General features: G+C 63.1%; 1 protein-coding gene and 1 non-coding gene across 2 annotated transcripts; both read left to right on the top strand.

Annotated features, from left to right (window-relative positions):
• Window positions 1–3,287: 3,287 nt before the first annotated feature.
• LOC128789806 (keratin-associated protein 10-4-like) lies at window positions 3,288–4,791 on the top strand. Its single transcript, XM_053946056.1, has 3 exons — window positions 3,288–3,326; window positions 3,462–4,206; window positions 4,238–4,791. The coding sequence occupies exons 2-3, from the start codon at window positions 3,699–3,701 to the stop codon at window positions 4,789–4,791; spliced, it is 1,062 nt and encodes a 353-aa protein (XP_053802031.1). The 5' UTR covers window positions 3,288–3,326; window positions 3,462–3,698.
• Window positions 4,792–14,593: 9,802 nt separating this feature from the next.
• Window positions 14,594–14,666, top strand: TRNAR-CCG (transfer RNA arginine (anticodon CCG)). The gene has a single exon. It is a non-coding gene; the product is annotated as a tRNA-Arg (tRNA).
• The last annotated feature ends 1,981 nt before the right edge of the window (window positions 14,667–16,647 follow it).

The raw sequence follows: 16,647 nt of genomic DNA on the forward strand, positions 1-16,647 counted from the left end.
CCATGGATCCCTCAACACCCTCAAAGTGCCCCCCAAAATTTCCTCCCTAAGTTCCCCCCCCCCATTTTCCCCTCATGGACCCCCAAAATTTCCCCTCAGACCCCTCACAGGGGTTCCCCAAATTTCCTCCTCATGGACCCCCAAAATTTCCCCTCAGACCCCCACCCCTGAGTGCCCCCCATTTTCCCCTCATGGACCCCCCAAATTTCCCCTCAGACCCCTCACAGGACCCCCCAAACCTCCCCCCTCAGTCCCCCCCATTTCCCCCTCGTGCACCCCAAAATTTCCCCTCAGACCCCTCAGAGTCCTTCACAGGACCCCCAAAACTCCCCCTTGAGTTTCCCCCCATTTTCCCCTCACAGACCCCCCAAATTTCCCCTCAGAACACCCCAAATCTCGTCCCCATGGATCCCTCAACACCCTCAAAGCGCCCCCCAAAATTTCCCCCTTCACTTTCCCCCCATTTTCCCCTCACAGACCCCCTAAATTTCCCCTCAGACCCCTCCAAGGACTCCACCAAAGCTCCCCCCTCAGTCCCCCCCATTTCCCCCTTCACGGACCCCCCAAATTTCCCCACAGACCCCGCAAATTTCCTCACAGGACCCCCCCCCCCCCCAAACCTCCTCCCTCATTCCGCCCATTTTCCCCTCACGGACCCCCTAAATTTCCCCTCGGCCCCCTCAAAGCCTCTCAACCCCAATTACCCCCCTATGGACACCAAAGAGTCTCTCAAATTTCCCCTCAGACCCCCCCCCAAACCTCACCCTCAGTCCCCCCATTTTCCCCTCACGGACCCCCAAAACTCCCCTCGGACCCTTCAACTCCCCCATCTCCTTCCATCGCCCCTCCACCCCTCCAGACCCCTCGAATCTCCTCCTTCACTCCCCCTCACCCTCCAAAACCCCTCTAAACCCCTCAAAAACACCCCAAAACCCCCCAAAATCCCCCCAGATTCGCGCTTCTCCCTCACCGCTCCCACGCGGGCCCGTCCCGCTCCCGCCGCCGCCGCCGCCACCACAGAGATGCCGGAAGTGAGGCCGGAAGCGGCGCTAGGGCGGCGTCCCTGGAGCCGCTCTGGCCGCTCCCTCGGCGACCATAGAGACGCTGGGTCCTCCAGCGGAGCCGGGACTCGAACCCGGGACCCCCGGAGGAGCCCCTGGGGGGATTTGGGGGAAATTCGGGGGGATTTGGGGGAAATTCGGGGGGATTTGGGGGTCCTGGGCGCCCCCCAAAAGGGGCGGGACCCCATAGAGACCCCATAGCCCCCCAAAAAGTTCCCAGTCCCTCCCAGTTCTATCCCAGTACCGCCCCAGTCCCCCCCAGTCCGTTCCAGTTCATCCCAGTATATCCCAGTCCCTCCCAGTTCTTCCCAATATCCCCCAGTGCCCCCCAGTCCCTCCCAGTCCATCCCACTCCCTCCCAGTTCATCCCAGTCCCTCCCAGTTCATCCCAGTCCCTCCCAGTCTCCCCCAGTACCGCCAGTCCCTCCCAGTACTTCCCAATATCCACCAGTCCCTCCCAGTCTCTCCCAGTCCATCCCAGTATATCCCAGTGTCCCCCAGTACCATCCCAGTCCCTCCCAGTACCCCCTCCAGTCCATCCCAGTCTCCTCCCAGTCCCTCCCAGTCCATCCCAGTATATCCCATTCCCCCCAGTCCCGCCCAGTCCATCCCAGTCCCTCCCAGTCCATCCCAGTCCTTCCCAGTACCCCCTCCCAGTCCCCCCAGTTCCCTCCAGTCCATCCCAGTCCATCCCAGTACATCCCAGTCCCCCCAGTCCATCCCAGTCCCTCCCAATCCCTCCCAGTACCCCCTCCAGTCCATCCCAGTCCATCCCAGTATATCCCAGTATATCCCAGTCTCCTCCCAGTATATCCCAGTCCCCCCCAGTCCCCCCCAGTCCCCCCCAAGCCCAAATCCAAGGCTCCAGCTCCATTTCTGCCTTTATTGCCCCACCCCCCACCCCCGGGGGGGTTGTGGGGGCGGTGTCCCAGGTGTGTCCCCAGGTGTGCCCAGGTGTGCCCAGGTGTGTCCCCAGGTGTCCCCAGGTGTGTCCCCAGGTGTGCCCAGGTGTGCCCAGGTGTGTCCCCAGGTGTCCCCAGGTGTGTCCCCAGGTGTCCCCAGGTGTGACCCAGGTGTGTGCCCAGGTGTGCCCAGGTGTGTCCCCAGGTGTGTCCCCAGGTGTCCCCAGGTGTCCCCAGGTGTGTGCCCAGGTGTGCCCAGGTGTCCCCAGGTGTCCCCAGGTGTGTCCCCAGGTGTCCCCAGGTGTGTCCCAGGTGTGTCCCCAGGTGTGTCCCCAGGTGTCCCCAGGTGTGTCCCAGGTGTGTCCCAGGTGTGTCCCCAGGTGTGTCCCCAGGTGTCCCCAGGTGTGCCCAGGTGTGTCCCCAGGTGTGTTCCTAGATGTTCCCAGGTGTGTCCCAGGTGTCCCCAGGTGTCCCCAGGTGTGCCCCCAGATGTCCCCAGGTGTGCCCAGGTGTGTCCCAGGTGTGTCCCAGGTGTGCCTAGGTGTGCCCAGGTGTGTCCCAGGTGTGTCCCCAGGTGTGTCCCAAGTGTGTCCCCAGGTGTGTCCCCAGGTGTGTCCCCAGGTGTGTCCCCAGGTGTGCCCAGGTGTGTCCCCAGGTGTGTTCCTAGATGTTCCCAGGTGTGTCCCAGGTGTCCCCAGGTGTGCCCAGGTGTCCCCAGGTGTCCCCAGGTGTCCCCAGGTGTTCCCAGGTGTCCTGGAGGTGTGTCCCCAGGTGTGTCCCAGGTGTTCCCAGGTGTGTGCCCCAGGTGTCCCCAGGTGTGTCCGCAGGTGTGTCCCAGGTGTGTCCCCAGGTGTGTCCCAGGTGTGTCCCAGGTGTGTCCCCAGGTGTGTCCCAGGTGTGTCCCAGGTGTGTCCCCAGGTGTGTCCCCAGGAGTGTCCCCAGGTGTGTCCCCAGGTGTCCCCAGGTGTGCCCAGGTGTGTCCCCAGGTGTCCCCAGGTGTGTCCCAGGTGTGTCCCAGGTGTGTCCCCAGGTGTCCCCAGGTGTGTCCCAGGTGTGCCCAGGTGTCCCCAGGTGTCCCCAGGTGTCCCCAGGTGTGACCCAGGTGTGTGCCCAGGTGTGCCCAGGTGTGTCCCCAGGTGTGTGCCCAGGTGTGCCCAGGTGTGTCCCCAGGTGTGTCCCCAGGTGTCCCCAGGTGTGTCCCAGGTGTTCCCAGGTGTGTGCCCCAGGTGTCCCCAGGTGTGTCCGCAGGTGTGTCCCAGGTGTGTCCCCAGGTGTGTCCCAGGTGTGTCCCCAGGTGTGTCCCAGGTGCGTCCCAGGTGTGTCCCCAGGTGTGTCCCCAGGTGTGTCCCCAGGTGTGTCCCAGGTGTGTCCCCAGGTGTGTCCCAGGTGCGTCCCAGGTGTGTCCCCAGGTGTGTCCCCAGGTGTGTCCCCAGGTGTCCCCAGGTGTGTCCCCAGGTGTCCCCAGGTGTGACCCAGGTGTGTGCCCAGGTGTGCCCAGGTGTGTCCCCAGGTGTGTCCCCAGGTGTGTCCCCAGGTGTGTCCCAGGTGTTCCCAGGTGTGTGCCCCAGGTGTCCCCAGGTGTGTCCGCAGGTGTGTCCCAGGTGTGTCCCCAGGTGTGTCCCAGGTGTGTCCCAGGTGTGTCCCCAGGTGTGTCCCAGGTGTGTCCCAGGTGTGTCCCCAGGTGTGTCCCAGGTGTGTGCCAAGGTGTGCTCAGGTGCAAATTCCAGCGATCTCAATGTTGGGGGGGTGGGGCCAAGGATGTTCTGGAGGGGGTCCCCAGCTGTGTGCAGGTGTGTCCAGGTGTGTCCAGGTGTCCCCAGGTGTGTCCAGGTGTGTCCAGCTGTGTCCAGATGTCCCCAGGTGTGTCCAGCTGTGTCCAGGTGTGTCCAGGTGTCCCCAGGTGTGTCCAGGTGTGTCCAGCTGTGTTCAGACACCGATCCCGATGCCGGGAGGGGTCTCGGGGGTCCCCAAATGTGTCCAGGTGTGTTCAGGTATATCCAGGTGCATCCAGGTGTGTCCAGGTGTGCTCAGGTGTATCCAGGTGTATCCAGATGCCTCCAGGTGTGCCCAGGTATATCCATGTGAGTCCAGGTGCCTCCAGATGTGTCCAGGTGTATCCAGGTGTGTTCCAATTGTGTCCAGGTGTGTCCAGGTGTCTCCAGGTGTGTCCAGGTGTGTGCCAATTGTGTCCAGGTATATCCAGGTGTGTCCAGCTGCCTCCAGGTGTGTCCAGGTGTATCCAGGTGTGTTCCAGTTGTGTCCAGGTGTCTCCAGGTGTCTCCAGGTGCCTCCAGGTGTGTTCCAATTGTGTCCAGGTGTGTCCAGGTGCCTCCAGGTGTGTTCTGATAATATCCAGGTGCCTCCAGGTGTGTCCAGGTGTGTTCCAAGAATATCCAGGTGCCTCCAGGTGTGTCCAGGTGCCTCCAGGTGTGTCCAGGTGTGTTCCGAGAATATCCAGGTGGGTCCAGGTGTGTTCCGAGAATATCCAGGTGTGTCCAGGTGTGTCCAGGTGTGTCCAGGTGCGACCAGGTGTGTCCAGGTGTGTTCCAAGAATATCAGGTGCCTCCAGGTGTGTCCAGGTGCGACCAGGTGTGTCCAGGTGTGTCCAGGTGTGTCCAGGTGCTGCTCCCGGTGCCGGCAGGTCCGGGGGGGGTCAGTGCTCGCCCTCCTGCTCGCCCAGGGCCAGCAGCAGCAGCAGCGCCCAGCCCCCGAGCAGCCCCGCGCTCTGCAGCGCCAGCAGCGCCCAGGGGCTGGGGGTGCGCACCGACAGCATGGCCGGCACCTGCGGGACACCTGAGAGTCACCTGAGACACCTGAGAGTCACCTGAGTGTCACCTGAGAGTCACCTGAGTGTCACCTGCAGCCCCAGCCCCCGAGCAGCCCCGCGCTCTGCAGCGCCAGCAGCGCCCAGGGGCTGCCCGTGCGCACCGACAGCATGGCCGGCACCTGCGGGACACCTGAGAGTCACCTGGGAACACCTGGGACACCTGAGAGTCACCTGAGTGTCACCTGAGTGTCACCTGAGTGTCACCTGAGTGTCACCTGCAGCCCCAGCCCCCGAGCAGCCCCGCGCTCTGCAGCGCCAGCAGCGCCCAGGGGCTGGGGGTGCGCACTGACAGCATGGCCGGCACCTGCGGGACACCTGAGTGTCACCTGAGACACCTGAGAGTCACCTGAGTGTCACCTGAGTGTCACCTGAGTGTCACCTGAGTGTCACCTGCAGCCCCAGCCCCCGAGCAGCCCCGTGCTCTGCAGCGCCAGCAGCGCCCAGGGGCTGGGGGTGCGCACCGACAGCATGGCCGGCACCTGTGGGACACCTGAGAGTCACCTGAGAGTCACCTGAGTGTCACCTGAGAGTCACCTGAGTGTCACCTGAGAGTCACCTGAGTGTCACCTGAGTGTCACCTGCAGCCCCAGCCCCCGAGCAGCCCCGCGCTCTGCAGCGCCAGCAGCGCCCAGGGGCTGCCCGTGCGCACCGACAGCATGGCCGGCACCTGCGGGACACCTGAGAGTCACCTGAGACACCTGGGACACCTGAGAGTCACCTGAGAGTCACCTGAAAGTCACCTGAGAGTCACCTGAGAGTCACCTGAGAGTCACCTGAGTGTCACCTGAGTGTCACCTGCAGCCCCAGCCCCAGAGCAGCCCCGCGCTCTGCAGCGCCAGCAGCGCCCAGGGGCTGGGGGTGCGCACCGACAGCATGGCCGGCACCTGCGGGACACCTGAGTGTCACCTGGGAACACCTGGGACACCTGAGAGTCACCTGAGTGTCACCTGAGTGTCACCTGAGTGTCACCTGAGTGTCACCTGCAGCCCCAGCCCCCGAGCAGCCCCGCGCTCTGCAGCGCCAGCAGCGCCCAGGGGCTGCCCGTGCGCACCAACAGCATGGCCGGCACCTGCGGGACACCTGAGAGTCACCTGGGACACCTGGGACACCTGAGAGTCACCTGAGAGTCACCTGAGTGTCACCTGAGATACCTGGGGACACCTGAGAGTCACCTGGGGACACCTGAGAGTCACCTGTGTGTCACCTGGGACACCTGGCAGTCACCTGGGGACACCTGAGAGTCACCTGTGTGTCACCTGGGACACCTGGCAGTCACCTGGGGACACCTAAGAGTCACCTGAGTGTCACCTGGGCACACCTGACCATCACCTGGGACACCTGAGAGTCACTTGGGAACTCCTGAGAGTCACCTGGGGGCACCTGAATGTCATCTGCAGGACACCTGAGATACCTGAGTGTCACCTGAGTGTCACCTAAGTGTCACCTGGGACACCTGAGAGTCACCTGGGGACACCCAGGGGTACCTGTGCGACAGCTACAGGCACCCACAAGCACCTGAGGGACACCTGAGGGTCACCCCAATGTCCCCAATGTCCCCAATCCCCCTCAATGTCCCAATCCCCCTCAATGTCCCAATGTCCCCAATGTCCCCGATGTCCCCATGTCCCTCACCATGTGGCACAGTGCCAGGTGCAGCAGGAAGCCCCAATGTCCCCAATGTCCCCAATGTCCCCCAATGTTCCCCAATGTCCCCAATGTCCCCAATGTCCCCCAATGTTCCCCAACGTCCCCAATGTCCCCAATGTCCCCAATCCCCCTCAATGTCCTCAATGTCCCAATGTCCCAATGTCCCCGATGTCCCCCATGTCCCCAATGTCCCAATGTACCCGATGTTCCCGATGTCCTCGATGTCCCCATGTCCCTCACCATGTGGCACAGTGCCAGGTGCAGCAGGAAGCCCCAATGTCCCCGATGTCCCCGATGTCCCCCAATGTCCCCAATGTCCCCAATGTCCCCAATCCCCCTCAATGTCCCCAATGTCCCCAGTGTCCCCAATCCCCCTCAATGTCCCCAATGTCCCTGATCTCCCCGAAGTCCCCGATGTCCCCCATGTCCCCAATGTCCCCGATGTCCCCAATGTCCTTCACCATGTGGCACAGTGCCAGGTGCAGCAGGAAGCCCCAATGTCCCCGATGTCCCCAATGTCCCCAATCACCCCAATGTCCCCAATCCCCCTCAATGTCCCCGATGTCCCCATGTCCCTCACCATGTGGCAAAGTGCCAGGTGCAGCAGGAAGCCCCAATGTCCCCGATGTCCCCAATGTCCCCAATCACCCCAATGTCCCCAATCCCCCAAATGTCCCCGATGTCCCCAATGTCCTTCACCATGTGGCACAGTGCCAGGTGCAGCAGGAAGCCCCAATGTCCCCGATGTCCCCAATGTCCCCAATCACCCCAATGTCCCCAATCCCCCAAATGTCCCCGATGTCCCCAATGTCCCTCACCATGTGGCACAGTGCCAGGTGCAGCAGGAAGCCCCCGCCCAGGGCCGCGAGCCAGGAGCGGGCAGCGGGGGCGGCCCCCAGGGCCAGCCCGGCCACCACCCCCGGCACCACGGGCAGCGCCGCGGCCACCGCCAGTGCCACCACCCGCCGTGTGCCCAGGCCGGACTGCGACAGCACCAGCGCGTCACCTGCGGGGACAGTGACACTGAGGGACAGCTCCCCAAACACGGGACAGGTGTCACCTGCGGGGACAGTGACACTGAGGGACAGCTCCCCAAACACGGGACAGGTGTCACCTGCGGGGACAGTGACACTGAGAGACAGCTCCCCAAACACGGGACAGGTGTCACCTGCGGGGACAGTGACACTGAGAGACAGCTCCCCAAACACGGGACAGGTGACACCTGCGGGGACAGTGACACTGAGAGACAGCTCCCCAAACACGGGACAGGTGTCACCTGCGGGGACAGTGACACTGAGAGCCCTGTCCCCAAACACGGGACAGGTGTCACCTGCGGGGACAGTGACACTGAGAGCCGTGTCCTCAAACACGGGACAGGTGTCACCTGCAGGGACAGTGACACTGAGAGACAGCTCCCCAAACACGGGACAGGTGTCACCTGCGGGGACAGTGACACTGAGAGACAGCTCCCCAAACACGGGACAGGTGACACCTGCGGGGACAGTGACACTGAGAGACAGCTCCCCAAACACGGGACAGGTGACACCTGCGGGGACAGTGACACTGAGAGACAGCTCCCCAAACACGGGACAGGTGTCACCTGCGGGGACAGTGACACTGAGAGCCGTGTCCCCAAACACGGGACAGGTGTCACCTGCGGGGACAGTGACACTGAGAGCCGTGTCCCCAAACACGGGACAGGTGTCACCTGCGGGGACAGTGACACTGAGAGCCCTGTCCCCAAACACGGGACAGGTGTCACCTGCGGGGACAGTGACACTGAGAGCCGTGTCCCCAAACACGGGACAGGTGTCACCTGCGGGGACAGTGACACTGAGGGACAGCTCCCCAAACACGGGACAGGTGTCACCTGCGGGGACAGTGACACTGAGAGCCCTGTCCCCAAACACGGGACAGGTGTCACCTGCGGGGACAGTGACACTGAGAGACAGCTCCCCAAACACGGGACAGGTGTCACCTGCGGGGACAGTGACACTGAGAGCCCTGTCCCCAAACACGGGACAGGTGTCACCTGCGGGGACAGTGACACTGAGAGACAGCTCCCCAAACACGGGACAGGTGTCACCTGCGGGGACAGTGACACTGAGAGCCGTGTCCCCAAACACGGGACAGGTGTCACCTGAGGGGACAGTGACACTGAGAGACAGCTCCCCAAACACGGGACAGGTGTCACCTGAGGGGACAGTGACACTGAGAGCCCTGTCCCCAAACACGGGACAGGTGTCACCTGCGGGGACAGTGACACTGAGAGACAGCTCCCCAAACACGGGACAGGTGTCACCTGCGGGGACAGTGACACTGAGAGACAGCTCCCCAAACACGGGACAGGTGTCACCTGCGGGGACAGTGACACTGAGGGACAGCTCCCCAAACACGGGACAGGTGTCACCTGCGGGGACAGTGACACTGAGAGCCGTGTCCCCAAACACGGGACAGGTGTCACCTGAGGGGACAGTGACACTGAGAGACAGCTCCCCAAACACGGGACAGGTGTCACCTGAGGGGACAGTGACACTGAGAGACAGCTCCCCAAACACGGGACAGGTGTCACCTGCGGGGACAGTGACACTGAGAGCCGTGTCCCCAAACACGGGACAGGTGTCACCTGAGGGGACAGTGACACTGAGAGACAGCTCCCCAAACACGGGACAGGTGACACCTGCGGGGACAGTGACACTGAGAGACAGCTCCCCAAACACGGGACAGGTGACACCTGCGGGGACAGTGACACTGAGAGCCGTGTCCTCAAACACGGGACAGGTGTCACCTGCGGGGACAGTGACACTGAGAGCCGTGTCCTCAAACACGGGACAGGTGTCACCTGCAGGGACAGTGACACTGAGAGCCCTGTCCCCAAACACGGGACAGGTGTCACCTGCGGGGACAGTGACACTGAGGGACAGCTACCCAAACACGGGACAGGTGACACCTGAGGGGACAGTGACACTGAGAGCCCTGTCCCCAAACACGGGACAGGTGTCACCTGCGGGGACAGTGACACTGAGAGACAGCTCCCCAAACACGGGACAGGTGTCACCTGCGGGGACAGTGACACTGAGAGCCGTGTCCTCAAACACGGGACAGGTGTCACCTGCGGGGACAGTGACACTGAGAGACAGCTCCCCAAACACGGGACAGGTGTCACCTGCGGGGACAGTGACACTGAGAGCCGTGTCCCCAAACACGGGACAGGTGACACCTGCGGGGACAGTGACACTGAGAGACAGCTCCCCAAACACGGGACAGGTGTCACCTGCGGGGACAGTGACACTGAGGGACAGCTACCCAAACACGGGACAGGTGACACCTGAGGGGACAGTGACACTGAGAGCCGTGTCCCCAAACACGGGACAGGTGTCACCTGCGGGGACAGTGACACTGAGAGACAGCTCCCCAAACACGGGACAGGTGACACCTGCGGGGACAGTGACACTGAGAGACAGCTCCCCAAACACGGGACAGGTGTCACCTGCGGGGACAGTGACACTGAGAGCCCTGTCCCCAAACACGGGACAGGTGTCACCTGCGGGGACAGTGACACTGAGAGCCCTGTCCCCAAACACGGGACAGGTGTCACCTGCGGGGACAGTGACACTGAGAGACAGCTCCCCAAACACGGGACAGGTGACACCTGCGGGGACAGTGACACTGAGAGACAGCTCCCCAAACACGGGACAGGTGTCACCTGAGGGGACAGTGACACTGAGAGACAGCTCCCCAAACACGGGACAGGTGTCACCTGCGGGGACAGTGACACTGAGAGACAGCTCCCCAAACACGGGACAGGTGTCACCTGAGGGGACAGTGACACTGAGAGCCCTGTCCCCAAACACGGGACAGGTGTCACCTGCGGGGACAGTGACACTGAGAGCCCTGTCCCCAAACACGGGACAGGTGTCACCTGCGGGGACAGTGACACTGAGAGCCCTGTCCCCAAACACGGGACAGGTGTCACCTGCGGGGACAGTGACACTGAGAGACAGCTCCCCAAACACGGGACAGGTGTCACCTGCGGGGACAGTGACACTGAGAGCCGTGTCCCCAAACACGGGACAGGTGTCACCTGCGGGGACAGTGACACTGAGAGCCCTGTCCCCAAACACGGGACAGGTGTCACCTGCGGGGACAGTGACACTGAGAGACAGCTCCCCAAACACGGGACAGGTGTCACCTGCGGGGACAGTGACACTGAGAGCCCTGTCCCCAAACACGGGACAGGTGTCACCTGCGGGGACAGTGACACTGAGAGCCCTGTCCCCAAACACGGGACAGGTGTCACCTGCGGGGACAGTGACACTGAGGGACAGCTCCCCAAACACGGGACAGGTGTCACCTGCGGGGACAGTGACACTGAGAGACAGCTCCCCAAACACGGGACAGGTGTCACCTGCGGGGACAGTGACACTGAGAGACAGCTCCCCAAACACGGGACAGGTGTCACCTGCGGGGACAGTGACACTGAGAGACAGCTCCCCAAACACGGGACAGGTGTCACCTGCGGGGACAGTGACACTGAGAGACAGCTCCCCAAACACGGGACAGGTGACACCTGAGGGGACAGTGACACTGAGGGACAGCTACCCAAACACGGGACAGGTGACACCTGAGGGGACAGTGACACTGAGAGCCCTGTCCCCAAACACGGGACAGGTGTCACCTGCGGGGACAGTGACACTGAGAGACAGCTCCCCAAACACGGGACAGGTGTCACCTGCGGGGACAGTGACACTGAGGGACAGCTCCCCAAACACGGGACAGGTGTCACCTGCGGGGACAGTGACACTGAGAGCCCTGTCCCCAAACACGGGACAGGTGTCACCTGCGGGGACAGTGACACTGAGAGACAGCTCCCCAAACACGGGACAGGTGTCACCTGCGGGGACAGTGACACTGAGAGCCCTGTCCCCAAACACGGGACAGGTGTCACCTGCGGGGACAGTGACACTGAGGGACAGCTCCCCAAACACGGGACAGGTGTCACCTGCGGGGACAGTGACACTGAGAGCCCTGTCCCCAAACACGGGACAGGTGTCACCTGCGGGGACAGTGACACTGAGAGACAGCTCCCCAAACACGGGACAGGTGTCACCTGCGGGGACAGTGACACTGAGAGCCGTGTCCCCAAACACGGGACAGGTGCCACCTGCGGGGACAGTGACACTGAGAGCCGTGTCCCCAAACACGGGACAGGTGTCACCTGCGGGGACAGTGACACTGAGAGCCCTGTCCCCAAACACGGGACAGGTGTCACCTGAGGGGACAGTGACACTGAGAGACAGCTCCCCAAACACGGGACAGGTGACACGTGAGGGGACAGCCACACTCAGAGCCCTGTCCCCAACCGCCAGGTGTCACCTGTGGGGACAGCGACACTGGGAGGCCCTGAGCACCCCCAGGCCCCGCCCCTTCAGAACAGGCCCCGCCCATCTCCCGAGGCCCCGCCCCTTACTGAGAGCCCGCGGCAGCTCGTGCAGCGCAAGCCCCGCCCCCGCGGCGGCCCCGGCGCTCCCGGAAGCGGCGAAGGCGGAGCCGAGCGCGAGCCCGTCCGCCAGGCGGTGCACGGCGCCCCCTGCCGACAGCAACAGCGCCTGCGCGCGGCCCGCGCCTGCGCGGCACCCACCGCACGGACACGGGCACGGGACGGACACGGGACAGACAGACAGACACGGAGACACGGGATGGACAGACAGAGAGACACGGGACAGACAGACAGACACGGGACAGACAGACAGAGAGACAGAGAGACACGGGATGGACAGACACGGGATAGACAGACAGACACGGGACAGACAGACAGACAGACAGACCGGGGATACACCGGGACAGACACGGGACAGACACACAGACACGGGATACACCGGGACAGACAGACACGGGATAGACAGACAGACATGAGACAGACACGGGACAGACACGGGATGGACAGACACGGGATGGACAGACAGACACGGGATGGACAGACACGGGATGGACAGACACGGGATGGACAGACAGACACGGGATGGACAGACACGGGATGGACAGACACGGGATGGACAGACAGACACGGGATGGACAGACACGGGATGGACAGACAGACACGGGATGGACAGACACGGGATGGACAGACACGGGATGGACAGACAGACACGGGATGGACAGACACGGGATGGACAGACAGACACGGGATGGACAGACACGGGACAGACGGAGGGACAGACGGGGGGAGAGACAGGGGAGAGACAAGAGAGAGACAGGGGTCACCACAGGGCACCCACGGGACACCTGGGGACACCTGGGGACACCCTTAGGGACACCCCTGGGTCACCTGGGGTCCCCCCAATGTCCCCCCAATGTCCCCCCATGTCCCCCCATGTCCCCCCAATGTCCCCCCCAATATCCCCCCAATGTCCCCCCCATGTCCCCCAATGTCCCCCCAATGTCCCCCCATGTCCCCCCAATGTCCCCCCCAATATCCCCCCATGTCCCCCCAATGTCCCCCCCAATGTCCCCGCATGTCCCCCCAATGTCCCCCCAATGTCCCCCATGTCCCCCCAATGTCCCTCCCAATGTCCCCCCAATGTCCCCCCATGTCCCCCCCAATGCCCCCCCAATGTCCCCCCATGTCCCCCAATGTCCCCCCCAGTATCCCCCCAATGTCCCCCCATGTCCCCCAATGTCCCCCCAATGTCCCCCCCAGTATCCCCCCAATGTCCCCCCCATGTCCCCCCAATGTCCCCCCAATGTCCCCCCATGTCCCCCCCATATCCCCCCATGTCCCCCCAATGTCCCCCCATGTCCCCCCAATGTCCCCCCAATGTCCCCCCATGTCCCCCCATGTCCCCCCATGTCCCCCAATGTCCCCCCAATGTCCCCGGTCCCCCCGTGTCCCCCCATGTCCCCCCAATGTCCCCCCAATGTCCCCCCCAGTATCCCCCCAATGTCCCCCCATGTCCCCCCAATGTCCCCCCAATGTCCCCCCAATGTCCCCCCAATGTCCCCCCAATGTCCCCCAATGTCCCCCGTGTCCCCCCGTGTCCCCCCGTGTCCCCCCATGTCCCCCCCAATGTTCCCCCATGTCCCCCTCGTGTTCCCCCGTGTCTCCCCAATGTCCCCCCGTGTCCCCCCAATGTCCCCCCCAATGTCCCCCAATGTCCCCCCAATGTCCCCCCATGTCCCCCCCAATGTCCCCCCCGTGTCCCCCCGTGTCTCCCCAATGTCCCCCGTGTCCCCCGTGTCCCCCCATGTCCCCCAATGTCCCCCCATGTCCCCCCAATGTCCCCGCATGTCCCCCCAATGTCCCCCCCAATGTTCCCCCATGTCCCCCCCGTGTCCCCCCGTGTCCCCCCATGTCCCCCCCAATGTCCCCCCCGTGTCCCCCCGTGTCTCCCCAATGTCCCCCAGTGTCCCCCCAATGTCCCCCAATGTCCCTCCCAATGTCCCCCCCAATGTCCCCCCATGTCCCCCCCGTGTCCCCCCAATGTCCCCCCCAATGTCCCCCAATGTCCCCCCAATGTCCCCCCCAATGTCCCCCCATGTCCCCCCGTGTCCCCCCGTGTCTCCCCAATGTCCCCCGTGTCCCCCCGTGTCCCCCCATGTCCCCCAATGTCCCCCATGTCCCCCCAATGTCCCCGCATGTCCCCCCAATGTCCCCCCAATGTTCCCCCATGTCCCCCCGTGTCCCCCCGTGTCCCCCCATGTCCCCCCCAATGTCCCCCCCGTGTCCCCCCGTGTCTCCCCAATGTCCCCCAGTGTCCCCCCAATGTCCCCCCATGTCCCCCCCGTGTCTCCCCAATGTCCCCCATGTCCCCCCAATGTCCCCGCATGTCCCCCCAATGTCCCCCCCAATGTCCCCCCATGTCCCCCCCGTGTCTCCCCAATGTCCCCCCCATGTCCCCCCAATGTCCCTCCCAATGTCCCCCCCAATGTCCCCCCATGTCCCCCCCGTGTCTCCCCAATGTCCCCCCATGTCCCCCCAATGTCCCCCCAATGTCCCCCCCAATGTCCCCCCAATGTCCCCCCATGTCCCCCCCGTGTCTCCCCAATGTCCCCCCCGTGTCCCCAATGTCCCCCCGTTGTCCCCTCTGTCCCCGCGCGCTCCTGGGTGGGCTCCGGGAGCGCCCCCAGGTGGCGCTCGGCGCCGCGAGCCCGCGCCCGGCCCAGTGGCCTAATGGACAAGGCATCAGCCTCCGGAGCTGGGGATTGTGGGTTCGAGTCCCACCTGGGTCGGAACCGCTCCCTTTTACCCGGGGGGCGTGGGGAGGTCAGAGGGAGGAAATTTGGGCGGGGGGGGGGGGATTTGTGAGGAGTTTTAGGGGAAATTTGTGAATTTGTGGAGTCCTGGGGGAAAATCTGGGGGGATTTGAGGAATTTTCGTGGGGGGGGGGGGGAGATTTGGGGGGAATTTGAGGAGTTTTTGGGGGGGGATTCGGGGAGATTTTGGGGGGATTTGAGGAGTTTTGGGGGGGGATTTGATGAGGTGTGGGGGGGATTCTGGGAGATTTTGGGGGGATTTGAGGAGTTTTGGGGAAAATTTGTGGAGTCTTAGGGGAAAATCTGGGGGGATTTGAGGAATTTTGGGGGGGAAATTTGGGAGGACTTAAGGAGTTTTGGGGGAAATTTGGGGAGTTTTGGGGGAATTTTGGGGGGATTTGAGGAGGTGTGGGGGGATTTGAAGAGTTTTGGGCGGATTTGAGGAGTTTGGGAGGGATTTTGGGGAATTTGAGGAATTTGGAGAAGTTTCGGGAGGATTTGAGGATATTTGGGGGGATTTGGAGAGTTTTAGGGGGATTTGAGTTTTAGGAAGTCTTTTAGGAGGTTTTGGGGGGATTCGGGGAGGTTTGGGAAGATTTTTGGGGTTTGGAGTGGAATTGGGGGGGTTTGGGGGAGATTTGGGGGAATTTGGGAAGTTTTGGGGGATTTGAGGGGTTCTGGGGGATTTGAGGAGTTTTGGGGGAAAAATTGGGGGATTTGAGGAGTTTTGGGGGGATTTGGGGAATTTTGAGGAGTTTCAGGAGCATTTAAGGAGTTTTGGGGGCTCTCGGGGAGGTTTGGGGAGTTTTGGGGGGATTTGAGGGGTTTTGGGGGGAATGTGGGGGGGATTTGGGGAGAATTTGGGGGCATTCGGGGCCGTACCGTGATTGGTCAGTTCCTGCGTGCTCTGGGCGGGGTCAGGGGCGGGGTCTCCATCCTTCACCTGCGGGGGGAGGGGAGGGGGCTCTGGACCCCAAAATCGCCCCCAAAATCTCCCATCCCCCCCTCCTGGGGGGGGGTCCCAGCCCCCCCAGTGTCCCCAATGCCCCCAATGTCCCCAATGTCCCCAGTGTCCCCAATGTCCTCAATGTCCCCAGTGTCCCCAGTGTCCCCAGTGTCCCCAGTGTCCCCAGTGTCCCCAATGTCCCCCCAATGTCCCCAATGTCCCCAATGTCCTCAATGTTCCCGATGTCCCTGATGTCCCCAGTGTCCCCAATGTCCCCATTTTCCCCAATGTCCCCATTGTCCCCAATCCCCCCAATGTCCCCAGTGTCCCCAGTGCCCCCAATGTCCCCAATGTCCCCAGTGCCCCCAGTATCCCCAATGTCCCCAATGCCCCCAATGTCCCCAGTGCCCCCAATGTCCCCAATGTCCCCAGTGCCCCCAATGTCCCCAATGTCCCCATTGTCCCCAGTGTCCCCAATGTCCCCAATGTCTCCAGTGTCCCCAGTGCCCCCAATGTCCCCAATGTCCCCAGTGCCCCCAGTATCCCCAATGTCCCCAATGCCCCCAATGTCCCCAGTGCCCCCAATGTCCCCAATGTCCCCAGTGCCCCCAATGTCCCCAATGTCCCCAATGTCCCCAGTGCCCCCAATGTCCCCAATGTCCCCAATGTCCCCAGTGCCCCCAATGTCCCCAATGTCCCCAATGTCCCCCCAGTGTCCCCACCTGCTCGGGTGGCGCTCCCAGCCCCCCCAGCAGCCGCTCCAGGACGAAGCCCCCGTAGAGCCCCCCCAGCACGGCCAGCAGCTCCCAGGGGGGGCTGTGCGCGTGGTGCTCCTCGTGCGTCCCCCCCGAGTGGCTGTGCACCCCCAGAGCCTGCGGGGACACGAGGGGACACGAGGTGGCATCAGTGTCACCTCCCTCTGCCCCCCTCCGAGTGGCTGTGCACCCCCAGAGCCTGCGGGGACACGAGGGGACACGAGGTGGTGGCATCAGTGTCACCAACCCCCCCCCC

Source organism: Vidua chalybeata, chromosome 1 (genome assembly GCF_026979565.1).
Source record: "Vidua chalybeata isolate OUT-0048 chromosome 1, bVidCha1 merged haplotype, whole genome shotgun sequence".
Taxonomy (NCBI): Eukaryota; Metazoa; Chordata; class Aves; order Passeriformes; family Viduidae; genus Vidua; species Vidua chalybeata.

What these genes read in the sequence shown, in the direction of transcription:
- LOC128789806 (XM_053946056.1), top strand. Translation starts at nt 3,699, where the DNA reads ATGTTGGGGGGGTGGGGCCAAGGATGTTCTGGAGGGGGTCCCCAGCTG. An exon ending in GTGTGTCCAGGTGTATCCAG is followed by an intron (nt 4,207 to 4,237) that starts GTGTGTTCCAGT and finishes AGGTGTCTCCAG; the next exon opens with GTGTCTCCAGGTGCCTCCAG.